The 20,045-nt window shown below is 39.4% G+C and overlaps 1 protein-coding gene across 1 annotated transcript in view; it reads right to left on the bottom strand.

Annotated features, from left to right (window-relative positions):
* Window positions 1–16,376, bottom strand: part of LOC124607917 (cleft lip and palate transmembrane protein 1-like protein) — a 161,191-nt gene extending 144,815 nt beyond the window's left edge. Inside the window, exon 1 of the mRNA XM_047139943.1 lies at window positions 16,102–16,376. Within this exon, the coding sequence (XP_046995899.1) occupies window positions 16,102–16,257 (156 nt within the window). The 5' untranslated portion in view covers window positions 16,258–16,376. The remainder of the gene's footprint in view (window positions 1–16,101) is intronic.
* Between the last annotated feature and the right edge of the window lie 3,669 nt (window positions 16,377–20,045).

The raw sequence follows: 20,045 nt of genomic DNA, 5'->3' as shown, positions 1-20,045 counted from the left end.
TGATGATAGTATTCCAGGTGTAAAGCTTTTTTATGTACCAAAAGAAGAAATTGAAAAAATCCTCCAAGATCAAGAAACAAGGTTTACCATGGGACATACAGAATCTGGAAGAAGAGAAAATCAATTAATTGTAATCAGCTCAGAGTAAGCGCAGTTTCCAATGATGCTACAGCATTCACAGTTAACACCTTCAAAGCAGGTGAAGAAATTCCAGCAGTCTCAATTCCAAGTATTGTATGTATGGGTTGAAAATGTGAAGTTTCACATGAACAAAAAGACGTCCTCATCACCTTTATGCACCCACACAGTCATGCTAGTTCCTTCCACTGGCCGACTGCTAAAGATACCTGCTGGATTCCTGAGCAACATATCTTCGTAACTTTAGAAACCCCATCAACATCATCACTAGGAAGACAATACAGTTATCCACAATCTGTCATTGACAAAATTGTAGAAGTGCTTAATGAAAAATGGAACTGACTCTTTAGTATTTTTGTTCTGCAAATTTGCTGTGTTTTGTACTATACTTGTTTTTATGTCATGTGTTAAATTAATGTTTGAAACTGACTTATACAGTCGAATAAAAATAATTAATTGTGGGACTTAATGAGCAAAATATTTGACTTTTAAATCTTCTCCAAGTGCTAAAATAATAACTTTTGAAATGTGTTCTTACTCATCAGACTCAAAGATACAGAAATTAAACAATATTTCTTTGAAAGCTTAAAGCATGCTTTATCCAGCTGTAGCAAGAAAAAGAGGATTGAAGAAGAAACAGTTGAGATATTGCCCCCCAAAAATACTCTAAAATTTGCAAGTAGAAAATTTTGGCCACCTTTGCAGATGCATATCTTCTCGTCTGGGCATCCAAAGTTAATTAAATTTGGTCAATATATAGACATCATGGATATGAACAACCCTCCGAAGTTTTGGTGTGATTGGTTCATATGAAAAGTAGCAATGATGAGACAAACCATGGCTCTCAGAACAGTGCAAAGAATTTTTTAGCCACTTTAGAGGCTTGTCTCTATATTTAGGTAAGGCTAAATTCCTAATTTCTGCCATGGTGTGATTCAGACTAAAAAGTTGTCTGCGTATATTAAAGCAACTGACCAAATTTTTGCTAGAACTTTTAAAAAAGCTTAGCAAAGTTGGCACATTTGCACTTTCATACATGATGCGGAGGTGAGTAGCCTCTCTTTAAAGTGCTCTAAGAATTCAGCCACTGAAGAAACTGAACTGAAATTTGGTATGTAGCCACCACAGACCGTATAGAACCTCCACACCAAATTTCATTAGATTTGGAGATGGCAGAGTCAACACCATTCTCCTGTTGTTCCCACTGAACACAATGGACAAAATGCATCCCCCATCACACCAAATTGCCACTTAACTTGTTAACGGTCTACAAAAGGAGGTCACACTGGAAGATGATACCCGGTACCATAATGAGACTGTCATGGAGGATGACTGTTACAGGCTTATGTGGTGAGTTTCCAGTGCAGGCATCATCAGTGCGAATCCTGGATGGTCAGCGGGCTACCACGCACACCACCCTCACAATGGGATGGCTTTGTTACAGGCAAGCAGTGCCCACGACTGAGCAGAGGATGCTGTTTTAATCAGAACCAAACCACTTTCCATTTATAAGTCACTGCTACCTCTCCAAACCTGTCTTCAAGGCATGCAACAAAGGGTAATGATTTTGTGGCCAGAAAGGAATCTTCATCACTCCTAGAGCATACTTAGTATTCTGGGGAGTATTTCTCCCCCTTGTTTCTTAGCCCTACATTCGTCCCAAAGTGTAGCCAGGTGGGGTCACATCTCTCTGCATTGTAGTAATCTTTTCCTTCAAAAGAGACTGCAGGGGCCATACAACCACCATCAGAAGAAAGTTTGCACTGCTTCATTTGTAAGTCATCCTCCTTGGTGCCACCCACTCTGAATGGGGGCTCTCTCCACATGTGCCACCCAGCCACAGCAACGGCTACCTGGTCTGGTAACCATTGCTCGGACTCCCCATGCCCCAGCCACTTTGGACACAAACTCCTTGGCATATGTGGGGATTTCCAGTGTGATCTCTGGATGGTCAGGAAGCTACCACCCCCACCACCCCCCACAATTGGATGGCTACCATATTAGTTTTGTATGTATCACTTTTGCCAGAAAAGAATACTAGAAAGACAGAAAGGCACAGAGGGTAGAATGTACACCAAGTTAAGTGTCCTTCCCTGCATGATCCATCCTTATGTAAAATTTGGCAGAGGAATGGTAGGTAAAACCCAACAATGGTGACATTGTAATGAAGGGTGAAAAGATGTATAAAGTGCCAAAAGAGAAAAAGATGAGTGCCTAAAATCATAAACCAAATTTAAGTATGGATGGCACCAACAAGACAATTTGATGGAAAGGCAGAGAGGAAAAAAGAATAGTAGGACAGATCTGTAGCAGAAGTAGTGCCACAAGTGACAGGGCCCCATGTTGGCCAGGGGCCCAATGGTGGGTTAGGCAGACAATCTGCAATGTAAAGTACAAAATAAGTTGTAGTTACTGTGTGTAACGATGTTCCTAGAGACACAACTGTAAACTGACAACCTGACGTCACACCTTAAGTGAAAACCACTCAGATAATTCAATAGAAATGACAAGAAAACGTCAAGTGAATTAAGCAGGATATTTCTGTGCCATCTAGGAGGTAACTCAAAGACCAGAGTTGACAAATATATTCTGTGTTGTTACCATGTCTAGGTTATACTAGTGACAAGAGGAACACATTTCCATAGCTCATTTGTTTCTTGAGTGGGCTCTGAAGTGAGTAGTACAGCTTGTGTCTCGAGGACGTGGCCACTAAGGGCCAGAATAGTGAAAGCATTAGCCAATGAGTTTTATTCCCAACTCTGTAATTAGGCCTACTGGCTAGAGCATAGTTTCCAACAGTACACAAATGCACTTGCTGCAAATTAGACACCATAAATCAATAACTGTCACTATCATTTCTGTTTTTCTCTTGAGCATACTGCAAACTGAAAAGCTGATTCACCAGATGTGGTTCACTTTTTCAGATCATCTCCAATGGTTATGCTGTAAACATTACAATACGTAACAAATATTTCGATCATTATAAACTTAAAAAAGATTTGTTTTGTGAATGCTGTGGCTGGCACTAAACCCAAAGCAAACACAAATAAAATGCGCAACACACACATCATTGATTGCAAAATATGGGTATCTACAGGGAACAGCTGAGTGGATGGCAGATGGCGTCAGGTTGTCAATGGCTGCTGCATGCCAAGAGCCTCTGGGAAAGAAATTGTTTTGATGTTGATGGAGCCATGAGCTTATTTGTGACGTACTTCTTGAAAGGTTCGTTATTACTGATGGGTTAGAAAGTGTACCAAATTATGTTTGAAGTTGCATTGGGGTGATGTTTGTAGCAGATAAATGAACTTACAGTTTTGAAACTAAGAAAGGGTAGTTTGCAAGGAAACCACTTTACTTGACTGAAAAAGTTGTCTAAAAAATCTGTGTGAAAATAAAAGAAGCAAGTGTGCGCAGATTACATTCAATTCCAGCATCTGCTAACATGACAGGAGAAGTAGTTTTCATCAGAATGCGGAAAAAGAAACACAAAAAATTCTGGCAGTAATGTTTAGAATATGTTGTCCTTAAGGAAAACTGTCATTCAGTCTATAAAAACCAAAAGAACTAAAACTATCAACTACCTGAATACTTTCAATGTTGTATAAAGTGTCTAATGAATGAACATTTCAATTTGCGGTACACTTACGATGGAAGAAACCAAAGTAACAATAAGAATTACCTTGCAGTATCATCACGATTAAAATTTGTCTAAAAAAAATGAGTTGGTGTACTAGTTCATAACATTTATGTTTGTTTTGGTGGTGCATATGTTTCTGTGAGTGTATCTACAACTGCCATTTTTTATATGACCTACTAGCTTTTCTTCTTGTGTTTACATATTGGATTTTGTACATCAGAATCTTATGAGTGCTGCTTCAGTCTTATGAAATAGAGACTCAAATGGAAAAAGAACTAACATTTGTGCCACATTGTGTGATTGGGATTTAATAGAGAGATGAAGGCAGCAGTGGCAATTTGAAAATTTTTTGAGTGCGACGTGCGTCATTGTAGAAATCACATCATAAAACTTTTTTTTTCCTTAATTTCAAGAAGGATCATTCTGACAGGAATGGACATTCAGGAAGACCTAATGATTTTAATGAAGGTGTACCACATTGCAATCACTAGAGTGGATGATGGCTGGCATCAGGTGACTGATTACCACTGCATGGCAAAGAAACTCTCAAGTATAAATTTTTCTGATCTCGATGGAGCCATGAGCTTATTTATAGAAATGCTTCTGGAAGGGTTTGTTATTACTGATCTTTTAAAAAGTGCACCAAATTATCTGTGAAGCTGCATCAGAGTGATACTTTTAGCAGGCAAATCAACTGTAACTGAAAAAATTATGAGCAAAATCAGCAAAACAACAACTCAAGCTGAAGACAACACTTCCCTCAGAAACCTCCATTTCCTACAATGCTGTCACATCATGTAGATGGCCAAACTACGAATTACGAATAGCGCTTAGTTTTATTGTTGCCTTAAATGAATGACTCAGACTTAGTCTGTACACCATCTACCTAGGTTTTGTGTCAAAGACCACACATATCTATCAAGCACAACTTGAGCCACAGTTTCCCAGTTTCTCTCCAGAGTTAAACATTTCCATTTCCTCACTGAGATATGATACTACTGGTTCTTCCTTTAATTTGTTGAACATATAAATCATTCTACTTGTTTTTGTTGTCCTTTGTACAATTGTAACCATTGTTGCTTCAACTGCTTCGTGGTCGCTGATATCAGTTTCATTGTGGATATCCTCAATGAGTTCAGTTCTATTTATCACCATTAGAACTAATACATTTCATGACTGGGCTTTCAAAATACCTGATCTAGGTAGTTTTCAGTGTCGCATCAAGGCACAGGTCACACAACCAATTTGGACAAAGGTGTGGCCTGTGTTACACAATCAGGACATTGATGCCAATGCGGACTGAGGTCTATTAAGTTACCATTTGCAGTGCGAGAGGGAGGAAGTCTCTTAGGATGCTTAGCACAGGCAATTTTTGGAATGGAGAGGAGAAGTAGTTGGCTTCGTGGTAGCAAATAAAGGTGCAAAGACTTAAGAATTTGATTTCTGAACAATTTATTTGCCAATAATTCAGCCTTATTCACAAAGGTTTCTTACAGTGACTTTATGTCTTTGTAAAGTAGTGAGTACACCCTACCACTCTGTCCTTTCTAGCAAAACTCTGTTGACAACTTCTATCTTTCAGTATCAGAAATGAGAACTCTGCTTGCAACTCATTCCAACAAAACACAATAAAATGTTTTAATCAGAATGGGAGACAAGTTCCTCTTTATACTCTCACACAAAAAAATATCAGCCATTACTCATTGTGACTATACACACGGATTCAAAACATGAGACAAGTGCAAGCTACTGCTTCTTCCTCTATTCTGACAAATAGAAAATTTCAACTATTACTCACCGCTACTACAAGAGACTCTACAGAGTCTGTTCTCTACTAAAATTAGAAAACTGAAGATAACAACTGGTGTTGGATATTTATTGGAAAATCAGTTGTGCTCCCTCAAATGTGTTCAGTCTTGCCATAGTTCACTGCAGCAGCATCAAAGGGTCACTCTATAGAGACTCCAAGACTCAGCTGCAGCACTGCTGCTTCTTACGAGGTGCATTCAAGTTCTAAGGCCTCCGTTTTTTTTTCTTCAGACTGGAAAGAGATAGAAACATGCGCATTGTTTTAAAATGAGGCCGCGTTCATTGTCAATACGTCCCAGAGATGGCAGCACCGTACGGCAGATGGAATTTTACAGCCAGCGGCGAGAATGAGAACTGTTTTAAATACTTAAAATGGCGACGTTTTCCTTACTTGAACAGTGTGCAATCATTCGTTTTCTGAATTTGCATGGCGTGAAACCAATTGAAATTCATCGACAGCTGAAGGAGACATGTGGTGATGGAGTTATGGATGTGTCGAAAGTGCGTTCGTGGGTGCGACAGTTTAATGAAGGCAGAACATCGTGTGACAACAAACCGAAACAACCTCGGGCTCGCACAAGCCGGTCTGACGACATGATCGAGAAAGTGGAGAGAATTGTTTTGGGGGATCGCCGAATGACTGTTGAACAGATCGCCTCCAGCGTTGGCATTTCTGTGGGTTCTGTGCACACAATCCTGCATGATGACCTGAAAATGCGAAAAGTGTCATCCAGGTGGATGCCATGAATACTGACGGACGACCACATGGCTGCCCGTGTGGCATGTTGTCAAGCAATGTTGACACGCAACGACAGCGTGAATGGGACTTTCTTTTCGTCGGTTGTGACAATGGATGAGACGTGGACGCCAATTTTCAATCCAGAAACAAAGCGCCAGTCAGCTCAATGGAAGCACACAGATTCACCGCCACCAAAAAAATTTCGGGTAACCGCCAGTGCTGAAAAAATGATGGTGTCCATGTTATGGGACAGCGAGGGCGTAATCCTTACCCATTGCGTTCCAAAGGGCACTACGGAACAGGTGCATCCTACGAAAATGTTTTGAAGAACAAATTCCTTCCTGCACTGCAACAAAAACGTCTGGGAAGGGCTGCGCGTGTGCTGTTTCACCAAGACAACACACCCACACATTGAGCTAACGTTACGCAACAGTTTCTTCATGATAACAACTTTGAAGTGATTCCTCATGATCCCTACTCACCTGACGTGGCTCCTAGTGACTTTTGGCTTTTTCCACCAATGAAAGACACTCTCCGTGGCCGCACATTCACCAGGCGTCCTGCTATTGCCTCAGCGACTTTCGAGAGGTCAAAACAGACTCCTAAAGAAGCCTTCGCCGCTGCCATGGAATCATGGCGTCAGTGTTGTGAAAAATATGTACGTCTGCAGGGCGATTACGTCGAGAAGTAACGCCAGTTTCATCGATTTCGGGTGAGTAGTTAATTAGAAAAAAAATTGGAGGCCTTAGAACTTGAATGCACCTCGTATTTACTTCATGTGTCTAGGTTACCAATTATAATGCAAATTTTCAATAACCAGCCATAAGGATGGCTTTGTCATTTGCTATGATAAGGTCCACCATTTTGCAAGATTTGCCTATTTTTGGGCATATTATTAGATGTTGATGACCTTGTATTGCAGCAAACTCACAGGAATCACTCTCTTTACACCCCCATTTTCACAAGTTGATACTGCACCACTTCACACCAGTTCTTAAGTAACCTCCATGTCTGAAATAGTAGATTACTTCCATTAGCCAGCTGTTCTTTAGACTTTATTAGTGTGTGATTAATACAGTTTTGCCATAAATTTTCTATTACATTTCAGGCAATTTTGCCATAAATTTTCAATTGTATTGCAGGCAGTTTGTCTAAAGGGCTGGTCATTTGCATAAAACTTTCTTGGACTTTAATCGGCTGTGGTTTCTTTGGTAGCCATATAATGGATGCCTATGACCATCAGCCTGTTTTCTCCTTTCGGACTCAGCTGCAACTTGCCTTCCGATTGCAGGTGGCGCTATGACAACAAAGGAGTAAATTTGTTGGATTGGCATTAGTTTTAGGCAGCCAGAAACTATGCACATCATCTCATCAATTGGCAAAATGACATATTTGACATGTGCGTAGTTGTGTGAGAGTGGTGCTGCACTCTGCTGCAGAGCAACAGTGTGAGAACCAATGTTCTCAGAATTTGAGCTTTAGTTCCCCATTCCGTGCTGGTGGATTTTAAGATGATGGTATTCCTTGCACATACCTTTTCCCTTCACATTTTGACACTGCTTCCCAAATTTCAGAGCCCTGTCAAGTCGGACACCCAAATATTTCGGTAAGTCATCATGGTTCAACTCCTGACCTTGCCACATCGCTTTCAATTGTCTATGAGCATCTTTATTTCTAATGTGAAAGGCACACATCTGAGTTTTGGAGGGATTTGGATTAAGGAAATTCTCTCTGTAGTAGACGGCTAAGTCTCCACCCCGCATCAGTTTCCCTTCCACTTTCTCACATGATTTTCCTGGTGCAGCTATGGCAGTATAATCATCATGTATAGACTGTCTCATCTCAGTGTTTACAGGTGGGTCATTTGTGCAGATAGTTTATATAAAATTGGTGACAGGACACTACCTTGGGGTAGGCCATTCTTTTGCCTTCTCCAGCAGCTCTTCCTCTCCTGCAGCATCACACAAAGATGTCTATTTTGAAGGAGATATTCCACTAATTTGTCTTTCAAAAGTCCTTAGTCATGTTATAAAATTTAATTAGCAGTATTTACGGTTGATGTATCACAGGCAGCCAAGAGATCTATAAAGGTGACTCCAGTTATCTGCTTCTGTTTGAAGCCATCCAATGTGTATTGGGTGAAATTTAGTATTTTGGCATGCATAAATACTGCTTGTTATGATATGATTTTGGTCTTTATTGTTCCAAAAAATTCTGTCAACAACCATTCTTTCAAGCGCCAGAAGTGACACAGGTCTGAAGTGTTGTGGATTCTATCAACGGTTTTAACAGAGCCACTGCCTTGGTTATACTCCAGAGTTTCAGAATGTGCATGGTAGTGCTACAACTATTCGTTAACTGTACAATCCATTTTAGGGCTGCAGGCTCAAAATTCTTTATTTGTTCAATGTGAATATCATTCAAGCCAGCAGCTTTGTCTCCTCCATTTAGCCTGATTGAATACTGAATGGCATGGCAGAAGCATCCACTTCATTACCCATATCACATTGGATTTTCACTCTTTTTTTTACTTTAAATGGTATTTTCCCATTTACTAGAGGGCAGTGAGCTATCCCATCAGGAGTTGTTCCAAATAGATAAGGTGCCGGAGTTGTAGAGACTTTTTGCTAACTTCCACAATCACCTGCTGTTTTGCTTCATGTAAAGATTTGTTACCAGTTTGGACCAAATTTCACTTGGCACTTTGATACTGCTTCTAGAACCTCTTTGCCTGCTTGAATACTGTTTTCTGAGAAAGGATCGTCATGATTCACTGATTCATATTGCTCCAGAAGTTCATTAGAGCCTCCCTCCAAGCCCATAACGTATTCAGTTCTACAGCCCCTCGGCATGTACTTCCTGGTCCTGGACTTTTTTTAAATAACAGAACAAAGTTGTCATAAGAACTGATATATGATTCCAATTGCATGATTTCTCCATTCAATTCTTCTGTAAAATCAAGCCATTCTGCTCTCTCTCTCTCTCGTCGAATTAAAATGTCCTTTAAACGGAACTACATTGAGTCTGATAGCCACAATGATTAATGAAAGTTGGTTTGTGTTGTTCTCTTAGTATCGGGTTTCCCATAATTTTTTATGTTTGGGCACTGATTCTGTCACTTACAAGTATATTTTCTAGGTCGTATCCTCTGTGTTAACTTCCAGCAGGCTGTTTTGCATCGTGTATTACTTTTAAATTCACTCCTCCTGTTCGCTCTTCTCATCTCTCACTATTTGTATCTGTTTCACAGTAACCTTTGGCCACGCTATGAGAGTGGAATTTTTTTGGCTCCTTGAAGACGAAGTCTAAGGATTTTAATACTCTCACCTGTAATGAGCATTTCTTTGGATCTTACACTGATATTTCCAGGTCTCCTACAGCTGTAATTATCTGGAATGGATGGAGTCATCTAATGTAAAAAAAAATAACCTTATGTGCATGCCACACACATTCAGCTACTGGGGTAGCAGCCTCTGATGTGCAGTGCATATTTGACCCAATTCGGGAGGGGGGGGGGGGGGACCCTGCAATTATCAGCCCAATGGCGCAAGTCTAGGAAGTCACAACCTAACTTGTCACAGAAACTTCAAAGTCTCCAGTTCAAGCTTTCCACTCGACTAAGAACCAGACTGCCATGATCAGTTCTAAAGAAATGCTGCAAATAGTTCTCTCCACCAAACCTCTGATCAAGTCTGGTCCTGCCAGTCACTGGAATGATTCAAGTATGACATCTGTGCCCTCACGACAGGTATTGTTTGTTCCAATATGCTCCAAAGTTTGCAGTTAGCTACACCCAATTCCTACATGTTGGAGGTGGCTGCCATTTATACACACTGAGTGCACCTGGTGTCTCTTTCCATCCCTTAATGACATTTCCCTACGGAGTACCATTATTTGCCATTTGTTTCAACTGCTGATGATTTACAGATCCCTGCTGTTTTGCATTCGCCTCCCCTTGAGATGGGACACCGCAGGTTTTCCAACAGTGGAAGGAAGTCTCAGTTTCAGCGATAGACGGCACCCCAAATTTGTTTATTGGGGGATCAGTATAACACCATTAGTTCTCCATGGTTCCTGTGTACCCTGTACAGAATGCCTAGCCCTACCACTGAAACGTCACCCCCAATTAAGCAGAAAAGCAGTGATAGATTTCATAGTCCTTGTAGACAAGAGAGGATTCACGGGAAGCAATAATAGCATTTAAGGTATTTTTGGTAACTCTGGCACATGATTCATGGTAACCCTCTCAAAACAACCATTTGCAACAGCTTCCAATTGCTTGAGAGTACTCATGATGATTTCCAGCTGCTTACCAACATCAACTAACAGTAGACAGCATTCTCTGGCTCACTTTAATTTTTTTGAATTTTCTTTCCTACTAAAAATGCTGTTCCAAGATGGTTGATTACCTGAGCAGTCTACAAAGCACTTTAGTTTGGAGCCTGATAACACTCTCTGTTTCCCATTATTTTTGCAGTTTAGCAGTGGACATGTCCTCGATATCTCTACAACGTACCACACACTTACTGAAGTTGAATGTATTATGCTTTTCTACAGCAACAGTATACTAATCAAAATTCTTCCAGTTCAGAAAGGTGATAGTGTGCCAATATGTAGCAGTTTCAACCAAATACGCTTGAATTGTGTTTGACTGACTTTACTGTTCCAGCAATACTTCTCAGTGTTTTGCTGATGTGGAAGGGGGATTCTTCCTGAAAGGCTCATCTTCTCTCTCTACCAAAGTAAAGACATTCTAACATTGTTGTGCCCTGTTACAATTACCAAGGTTCAATTTTCCTAATGAAATTCCAGGGGGATTATTATGTTAAACCTTCTTTGTTGTGTGAATGTTTGTGATCTCCAACAGTTCACCCATACTATTAACAGATTTGTTTTTTAGTTTGTTAGGTTCCACGAGATCTACAAAGTCCACCGGAGCATAGCTGCTTGCCTTGGTAAGCCTTACATAACTGTGCTGCAGAAGGTTCTCCAAATGTTAAGACTTGCAGAAGATGAATGTAAATAGTACCATAAATGCTCAGAGCCACATGTTGACTAGAGGATTGTAAGCATCCTGGGGGGCAGCAGCCAATGGAGTCACCTCGTTTGTACCCATCCGCAGATGCTAGAACACAATCATAGCGCTCAACTAAAGTATTACAAAACAGTGGCATGTTGATTTAGGTTTCAGCTTGTTGTGGTAATGGATGAATGTGTGTATTAACTATATTTTGTTTCATATTTGATTGGAGTGGACTAACGTTTTTAATAGATAGACTTCACAAGCTAAAAGTAAGGTAAGTGAGCAAAGATCAACAAGATACCAAAGGATAAATCTACTAATTAAGAAACATACTAGCAAGAAAAAGGGAGAGGGGGTGATAGGTACCACAGTTGTGAGGAGTTGTTAAATGGCCTCATACTATAAACCAATCTTCGAGTGGAACAATACCAAATCAAAACCTTGCAAATAATGGGGAAAACCAAGGTGATAAAAACAATATTGGCACAAGCCTAAATATGCCAGGAGTCTCAAGCCACGCAGTAAAACCTGTGACCCACAACACGAGCTTCGATATGTTATGGGCTACTGTTGTGTGCTACAAGTTTTACTGTGTGGCTTGAGACTCCTAGCATGTTTACGCGTATACCACCAATACATTGCCTGTTTTATCACCATGGTTATCTCCATCATTTGCAAGGTTTTGATTTAGTACTGTTCTACTTTGTGACTGGTTTATAGCATGAGGCCATTTAACAACTAATTTTTTCAATCAACTGTTGCCTCCCCCCTTTTTTTGTATCTGTATGTTCCTTAGTTCATGGGCTTACTGGGTGCCTTGTTGGTCTTTGCTCACTTACCTCACTTTTAGTTTGTTCCACTCCTACACTATCAAAGTTGCTATATATAAGTTCCTATTTGTGTGGGATCGTCATCTTATAGAAAGGTTGATAGCATGATACCTTATATTCCCAGGGTAGTAGTATTACATTGTCAGCTGAGATTTCAGAGGCCTCCCCTTAGTTAATATGGATTTGAGGTCTTTGTTTGTTCCGCCCTAGTATTTGCCTGCCTTTTAACTGATGTAAGGGACACAAAGTCATATCTTTTTATTTTTGATTTTGTATATAACACACGTTCTAGAGCTATTTTATGACTATTTCTCACATGTTTTTATGCATACTGTGATTCATTTAATAAGATGTCAGCCATTGGGTTTTGCATTTAGTTGCATTTTTTGATGTTGTGGCAACTAATTTTGATATATCATCAATTGTGATAATACTTAGGGGATGGATACACACACTATCATGTATTTCATAAGTTACATCACAATGTTTAACTTTGAATGAGGGTGGGTCTTCATAAGAACTAGGGTGTTTCTCATCTATAAGAATTATGTGCTTCTGATTGTATATTGTATATTTATTGTCTTTTGTAATGCTTGGCATGTTCTGTTCTAATTCTGTGATGTTAAAATAGTTTCAACACTAACCAGCATGTGTACATTACTTTTTTACGCTGTATGCGCACAGGTACTTGTCTTAAAGTTGCTAATTGCATTTTGTAGATTTTAAGTACTTTTATTATTACACTGCTTTTCTGTAAGGTCCACTGTGGTATACCTTGATATACATACTCGTTCTAATTTGTTGGGGCCTGAATGTCATGTACTGAAATTATGAAACTGCCTGTCAAAACAAAATAAAATAACTTCACAAAATGTAGAGCTGTCTGGCAATTTTCCTGGTAAAAGGATACAATGCAGGTTAATGCTGGGAAATGTAACTTTTGTGATTGCTACACTTCAGAAGTCCCCGTGGATAAATGGGAAATAGCCTAATTATGAAAAATTTTGATGGTTTGTTGTGTTGTGCATCACAGAAAGAAGGTACTATGAATTTGTGGTGAGTTTAATGTAACCTCTTGAAGGAATCTGACACGAAAAATGATCTGGAAGTTCTGTTAGCCACTTATAATTTAGTACCATAATTAATTTCCCAACCTGAGTTACTCAAGACAGTAGTACCCTAATATATAATGTATTCAAACAAAATGTGGAAGTTACAGAAATACATTTCTATCTTGTGAAAAACAGACTCTCATATCATGAAGCACAGTTAGTAACATTACATAACTCTGACCCCTGTACAGTAAAAAAACCTATAACGACAAAACAACTGAAAATTTTAAAGGAAGCTTCATTTACACTGGCTGGGTGAAGTGTACACTGAGCTTAATGCTAGCTCTTAATACAACATATTTCTTAACGAGTATCTATCCAGTTTTAAGAGCTGTTTTCCTAAAACAATAAATAATGCAACACTGGGAGGCCATTAAAGAAATCTTAGATTACCATAGCTATCAGTTTATCCTCACAAAAAAAAATTAAATATCCAAAACAAGTAACGACAGAGAAATACTTTCACATTATAAACAGTACTGCAACATAATAAGAAAAAAAAAAGGTTGTGGGTTTTACAGTCACCTATTGATGTACTGCCTGTTGGCTTTTGTCTTAGGATCTTTGCCCAACATTTGTTCATTGATTTTTCTGCTGTTTCACCAACACTAGTGGCTGTCATTGTCAAAGGTTCACCCTCCACTGCCGGCAGTGGGCTGGAGTTGAGCCCCTCCAGAGATTATATGTACTTATCGCACCAACATCTGAGGTGCTTTCCATAGACATTGCTGTCGTGGTTCTCCTCTAGTTAACTGCAATGGTCATTCACAGCAGCAAATAAATGCAAGTTCCATTTAAATTGAGGCTTCCTTCTTTCTTGCTAACACTACTAACACGACAACAGTTTTAACAAGAAAGCAGAAAGCCTCAGGGTAAACAGATCCTGGATTCCCATGCTGCTGTGAACAACCATTGCAGGTAACAAGGAGTGAACCACAGCTCAAATGACCAGGAAAAGACTCTCAGATATGTTGGCACAACAGGTACACACAACCACCAGTTGCAGGTTCAGCTCCAGTCCTCCACCAGCAATGGATGATGGATCTTTGACAACATCAGTCACTTGTGCTGGTGAAATACCAGAAAAATTGTGAAACAAGTGTTGACCAGACACTCCAAGATAAAAGCTAACAAGCAATACATCATATTAAGGGAAGTTGTAAAAACACACATGTGTACCAGATTTGAAACTTCATCCTGAATTCTGATATTACAGACCTCTTGCTTACCATGAGCTATATCTGGGGTCGACAGAAGCGTCCAATCCCACGCGTCGGCTTTGACCTGTGACGTAAGGGTGTTGTCGTGTGTGACGTCATGACGGCGCGGAGTTTGGTTTGAGTGTGGCTGTCTCCACTTCAGTTTTATCTTATTTTATTTACTTTTCTGATCTGTTCGTTCTATCCCGTGAGATTTTTTTTTTAAAAAAAGACAAAAAACACTAATCAGCTACTGAAGCATCTTTATCTTCTATGGGTTGCAGGGGTTACGACCCCTGGGGAGGTGGGTGGGTATTCATGCATGGCTGTCTTCACTTACACGTTATAGCTACGCAAGGCACCTAAATTTGTTTATATTTAGTTTGCCCCCCACCCAAAATACCCCATTTCCCGCGCTTGTCCCGTTAGTGTCATTAGGCTTCTTGTGGAAAGTGTGTGTGTTTGTTTTTGTTTCTGCCATATTTGTGACGTCATGGGTCAAAGCAGACGGGTGGGATCGGACGCTTCCGTATTTCCCTATATCTGTTGCAAACAATGGGGTAGGTGAGATCCTGTTATTTTCCGTATGCCTCTTTGGTTCCTTCTTTGCATGTGAATATCATTTAGCTTTCAGTTTTTGTTTCTTTGTACTTTCTAATAAAACATAATTGTATAGGGCAATATAGTTTGTCATGACAGTGGCTATAATTTTTCACTGGCCGATGGTAATAGAGAATGAAACAAATAAAATGCTGCCAGAACACTTAAAAGTCAGCTTCATAAGCAGATAAAGAGTATGTATGAGGTACATACATATCATGCCAGGGTTTACTGACACATGACAATCTTTATATCTAGGAATTGTTTACCAGCAACTTCTTCTTCATTACTTATTATTTGTGTAGTACATGCTTGCCCTGTTTGTCTATACAATGAACACATCTACCACTTTTCCGTCTGATTAGTAAGGACATATGCCCATTAAATGCACACAGTGCCATGAAAGTGCCTCTTACCCACAACATGATATGTCCAATTTTCATCTTTCAATAATACACCCTTATCACACTCCGATGAGATGGATTTATTCTACAGTAACTCATTTTTACATGTTGTAAAGACATTATTATTATTTAGTCTTTTTTTGTAGTAGGCCTACTAGCTAAATTGCTATTTCGCTAACAATTATGTGCTTATTTAACGAATTGGAATGTCATTGAATTTTGTCAAACTCGTGTCAACAAATAAATATGCACACATAAATATAAACCTCAAACCAGAAGACACTCTGAAGACATTATTTCAGTAGATCTACGTGGCACTGATTTACTACTACACACGTGCACTGCATTTTACAGCAGTGCACACTACCATCTGGTAAACCACACATACGTGACCAAGACGCACCGTATCTACAATAAAGGCAAAATAATTTCCTACCACGAAATGACCAACAGTCATCATTATGACAATAGCTTTCACCGTAGTTCGGGAAATGTAGACAAATTTAAACTCGCTCCGGTTTTCCAGACATATACATCCGTGAACCTGGATTACAAATCCATAAACATAATTTCTCTGACATTTTTGTTTCATTGTTAGCATACTTACATGTAATTTAGGTTTACTTCTTAGAAATGACGGAATGCAACGTTCGCCTTTACCACATGCCGGTGGCACAAACAACTGCGCTAATGACCACACTGAATATGAAATATATCCCAGGAAAACACCAGATAGTATAAGTGAAAACGATGGCCAACGCATATTAGCTCCTCTGGTACGGAAAAACTAGGATGTTACAGTTTTGGTATCGCTGTCATTCACTAGCGTCATTCAATGTTTACAACACTCTGTCGCAGATGTATGCGTGCTACACTTGACAATTATCCTTGGTATCTAACAGGTGAGACAGTCAAAGATCCAATGCTCATGCGTCAACGAACAACCTTATTGGTACGGACTAATTACAATTTAACATTTGAAATGAAAAATACAGTGACTCCCGTAAAAAGTAAAACTTTTCAGTGGGTATTAAAACAAAACTCACATGCGTCATTTCCTAAATTAATGCCTCTCTCTTCCATATAAACTACAATATTACAATTTTATGCTAACAAGGGAACCTCCCCATCGCACCCCCCTCAGATTTAGTTATAAGTTGGCACAGTGGATAGGCCTTGAAAAACTGAACACAGATCAATTGAGAAAACAGGAAGAAGTTATGTGGAACTGTGAAAAAACAACCAAAAATACAAACTGAGTAGTTCATGGGAAGATATGCAACTTCAAGGACGTTGGAAACGCAGGAGCGCCGTGGTCTCGTGAGCAGCTGCGGAACGAAAAGTCCTTGGTCAAATCTTCCATCGAGTGAAAAGTTTAATTTTTTATTTTCAGTTTATGTAACAAACTCTTATGTTTTCATCACTTTTTTGGGAGCGATTATCACATTCACAAGAAAACCTAAATCGGGCAAGGTAGAAGAATCTTTTTACCCATTCGCCAAGTGTACAAGTTAGGTGGGTCGACAACATATTCCTGTCATGTGACGCACATGCCGTCACCAGTGTCGTATAGAATATATCAGATGAGTTTTCCTGTGGAGGAATTGGTTGACCTATGACCTTACGATCAAATGTTTTCGGTTCCCATTGGAGAGGCACGTCCTTTCGTCTACTAATCGCACGGTTTTGCGATGCGTCGCAAAACACAGACACTAAACTTATTACAGTGAACAGAGACGTCAATGAACGAACGGACAGATAATAACTATGCAAAAATAAAGAAAGTAAAATTTTCACTCGATGGGAAGTCTTGAACCAAGGACCTCTCCTTCTGCAGGTGCTCACGCTACCACGAGACCACGGCGCTCGTGAGCTAACTGTCTCCATGATATTGCCTATGTCGCCCATGGGCTACTCAGTTTGTATATTTTGCTTATTTTTTCACAGTTCCACACAACTTCTTCCTGTTTTCTCAATTGATCTGTGTTCAGTTTATCAAGGCCTATCCACTGTGCCAACTTATAACTAAATCTGAGGGGGGTGCGATGGGGAGGTTCCCTTGTAAGAAAGTACGATAATATTTTCATTCACGCCTTTACCTGCGTTTGAGATCACATACTTTGAAAAAAGACACTTGATTCTATTTATAAAAATTGCCAGTTAGTGTTTCCATTGACACATTCAGGAAAACTACAAAATATTAGGATGTATGGTTTGTCTTCGTTCAGTATGATTAAAAATGGTTCAAATGGCTCTAAGCACTATGGTACTTAATATCTGAAGTATGATTAAATCAACATTCATTAATTTATCGAACTTCCATTACAACGAGCTCCATGAATCCCAAAATGAACGAGAACCTAAGGACACAGTCTAAGTTGTAATACTGTAATATATAATAATAGTAATAAAATAATACACTGTGACTCGGAGAACAAGATATAATTAAGGAGCAACAGAGGCAGGTAAAACACCGTCCGTTAACATTTATTGTTATGCATTCATTCATTATGCTTCAAAATTCTATAACCAAAATAACATAATTACCGTAACATCTGACACTTTCTACCAAACGCTCAATTCTCAATGATACTGAGTACTTCCAGTTTATTTATTTCTTGAGTTTGAAGCTAGATGTTGCTACAACCACTATAGTTAATCAAATACAGTACTCTTCCTAATTCTTTATGGAGTTGGGTAATCATAATAAAAAATAAAACTTTTTATATTTCAAGTGGCATTAAAATGATTTTTGAAATGTAATACCCTGAAACAATGTAATATCGTTGTGCTTGGCAGTCTACAGTGTACACTGTTGTGTAAAACTGAAGGATGAAAGTAACTTTCCCATGTCATATCATTGCCAAGTAACATAGATGGAACATGGACCAGACATAGTATGATGTAGTGCATACATTACATTACCTCACAATACAGAAAGTAATTGAAAGCGATGTGCAATGAGATTAACAGAAATGACACTTTTATTCAAAGACTATAATTACACTGAAATCGCTGTGATTCATAATGAACCCCTGTACTTACAAAAGGCAGGACGGTTCTTAATAAGGTGTGTGATCTCAAGACAGCAGTGCATGCTCTACAATGTGCTCCCACGCTGGCCACATGGTTAGTAAGCATTTTTGTGGTAGAATAGTCCATTTCTTCGCCAGCGTGATGGACAGGTGTTGGATGGTCGTTGGGACTTGTGGACATGTTGCAATACATCTCCCTAACACATCCCATACGTGCTCGATGAGACTGAAGTCGGGAATATGTCCAGGCCAGTCGATCTGTCGAATATCCTCTCATTCCAGGCGCTCCTCCACCTGCGCAATTCGACCTGATCGCACATTTTTATCCACAAAAATGAAGTCAGGTCGAATGCATCTCTGAACAGGTGCACATGGTAAAGGAGTATAGTTCACAAAACGTTGACCAGTGTGTGTACCATGTTGAAATATTTGGAGGTCAGTACACCCATGCAACCTTATGCCTCCCCACACCATAACACCTGGACCACCAAAACGATGATATTTGAGAATGCAGTATATACCCTCATCTGAGGAGAGGTGGAAACACGTAATGCACCCAGTAACATTGTTGAACATAGTCGTTTTTGTGGTCCTGATGTTGTGCTTTGGGATTCTACACTAAACCTTAGGTCACCTGTCCCTAGTAGGATTACTTGGTGGATGATAGACATGCACGTTGCTGAAGTGGCCTCCAATAGAGACACTTGTACCAGGTCATTGAGCTATAGAGATTTATTAAATTATTATCTCTATTAGAAAGTACTGTAGAGTATATCAAACATTTTAATTCCATAGATAGTTGGTCAACGAGATTTATAACCGTGTGTTTCACTTCTTTCCAAGCCAAAATTGGATTTCCTAGAGCAGTGGCTGCCAACATGGGGTTAATTAAAAACAAGATGGAGCTGATTTTATTTTAACCAGAACATTAAATTATTTTTTAATATAACGACTCTTATTACTATTTTGTTGTACACTAATATTCATTATATTATCACCATCATTATAAGTCATTTGACTTCTGCATCTATGCTACATAAGTCATCTTAGTGTGTGGAAACTATCACATTTCCCCTTCTCTGTTCCATTCACGAATGGTGCACAATAAGAACGAATAGCGATAAATTTTCTTACAAGCCGTAATTTCTCTGACGTGTTTGTTGTGGTCATTTCATGGGACATAATTGGGATGAAGTAATGTGTTGTCTGACTCTTCTTCAAGGACATATTCTCGGAATTTTAACTGTAACATTCTGAATGACACAGTAAGCCTCTCTTGCAGCGACTCTCACCAGAGTTTTGTGAGGTTCCTACATCCACCCATATCGATATATTTACTGTATTTCGAGACATTATTTGTAAGCTTGTTGCTTGGTGTTATCACAGAGTATGTTATATTACGACAGCTTTTGCTGGTTTAACCATGTGCAGCATTTAACAGCAATCTTTGCCCAGTGACAAGGCTTTTTGAAAGTGTGACTGTCGCTTCAAGCATATGCTTGGTATAGCACTGTTG

Source organism: Schistocerca americana, chromosome 1 (genome assembly GCF_021461395.2).
Source record: "Schistocerca americana isolate TAMUIC-IGC-003095 chromosome 1, iqSchAmer2.1, whole genome shotgun sequence".
NCBI classification, from domain to species: domain Eukaryota; kingdom Metazoa; phylum Arthropoda; class Insecta; order Orthoptera; family Acrididae; genus Schistocerca; species Schistocerca americana.
The sequence above is the reverse complement of the archived record's forward strand: the minus strand, read 5'-3'. Positions and strand labels throughout refer to the sequence as shown.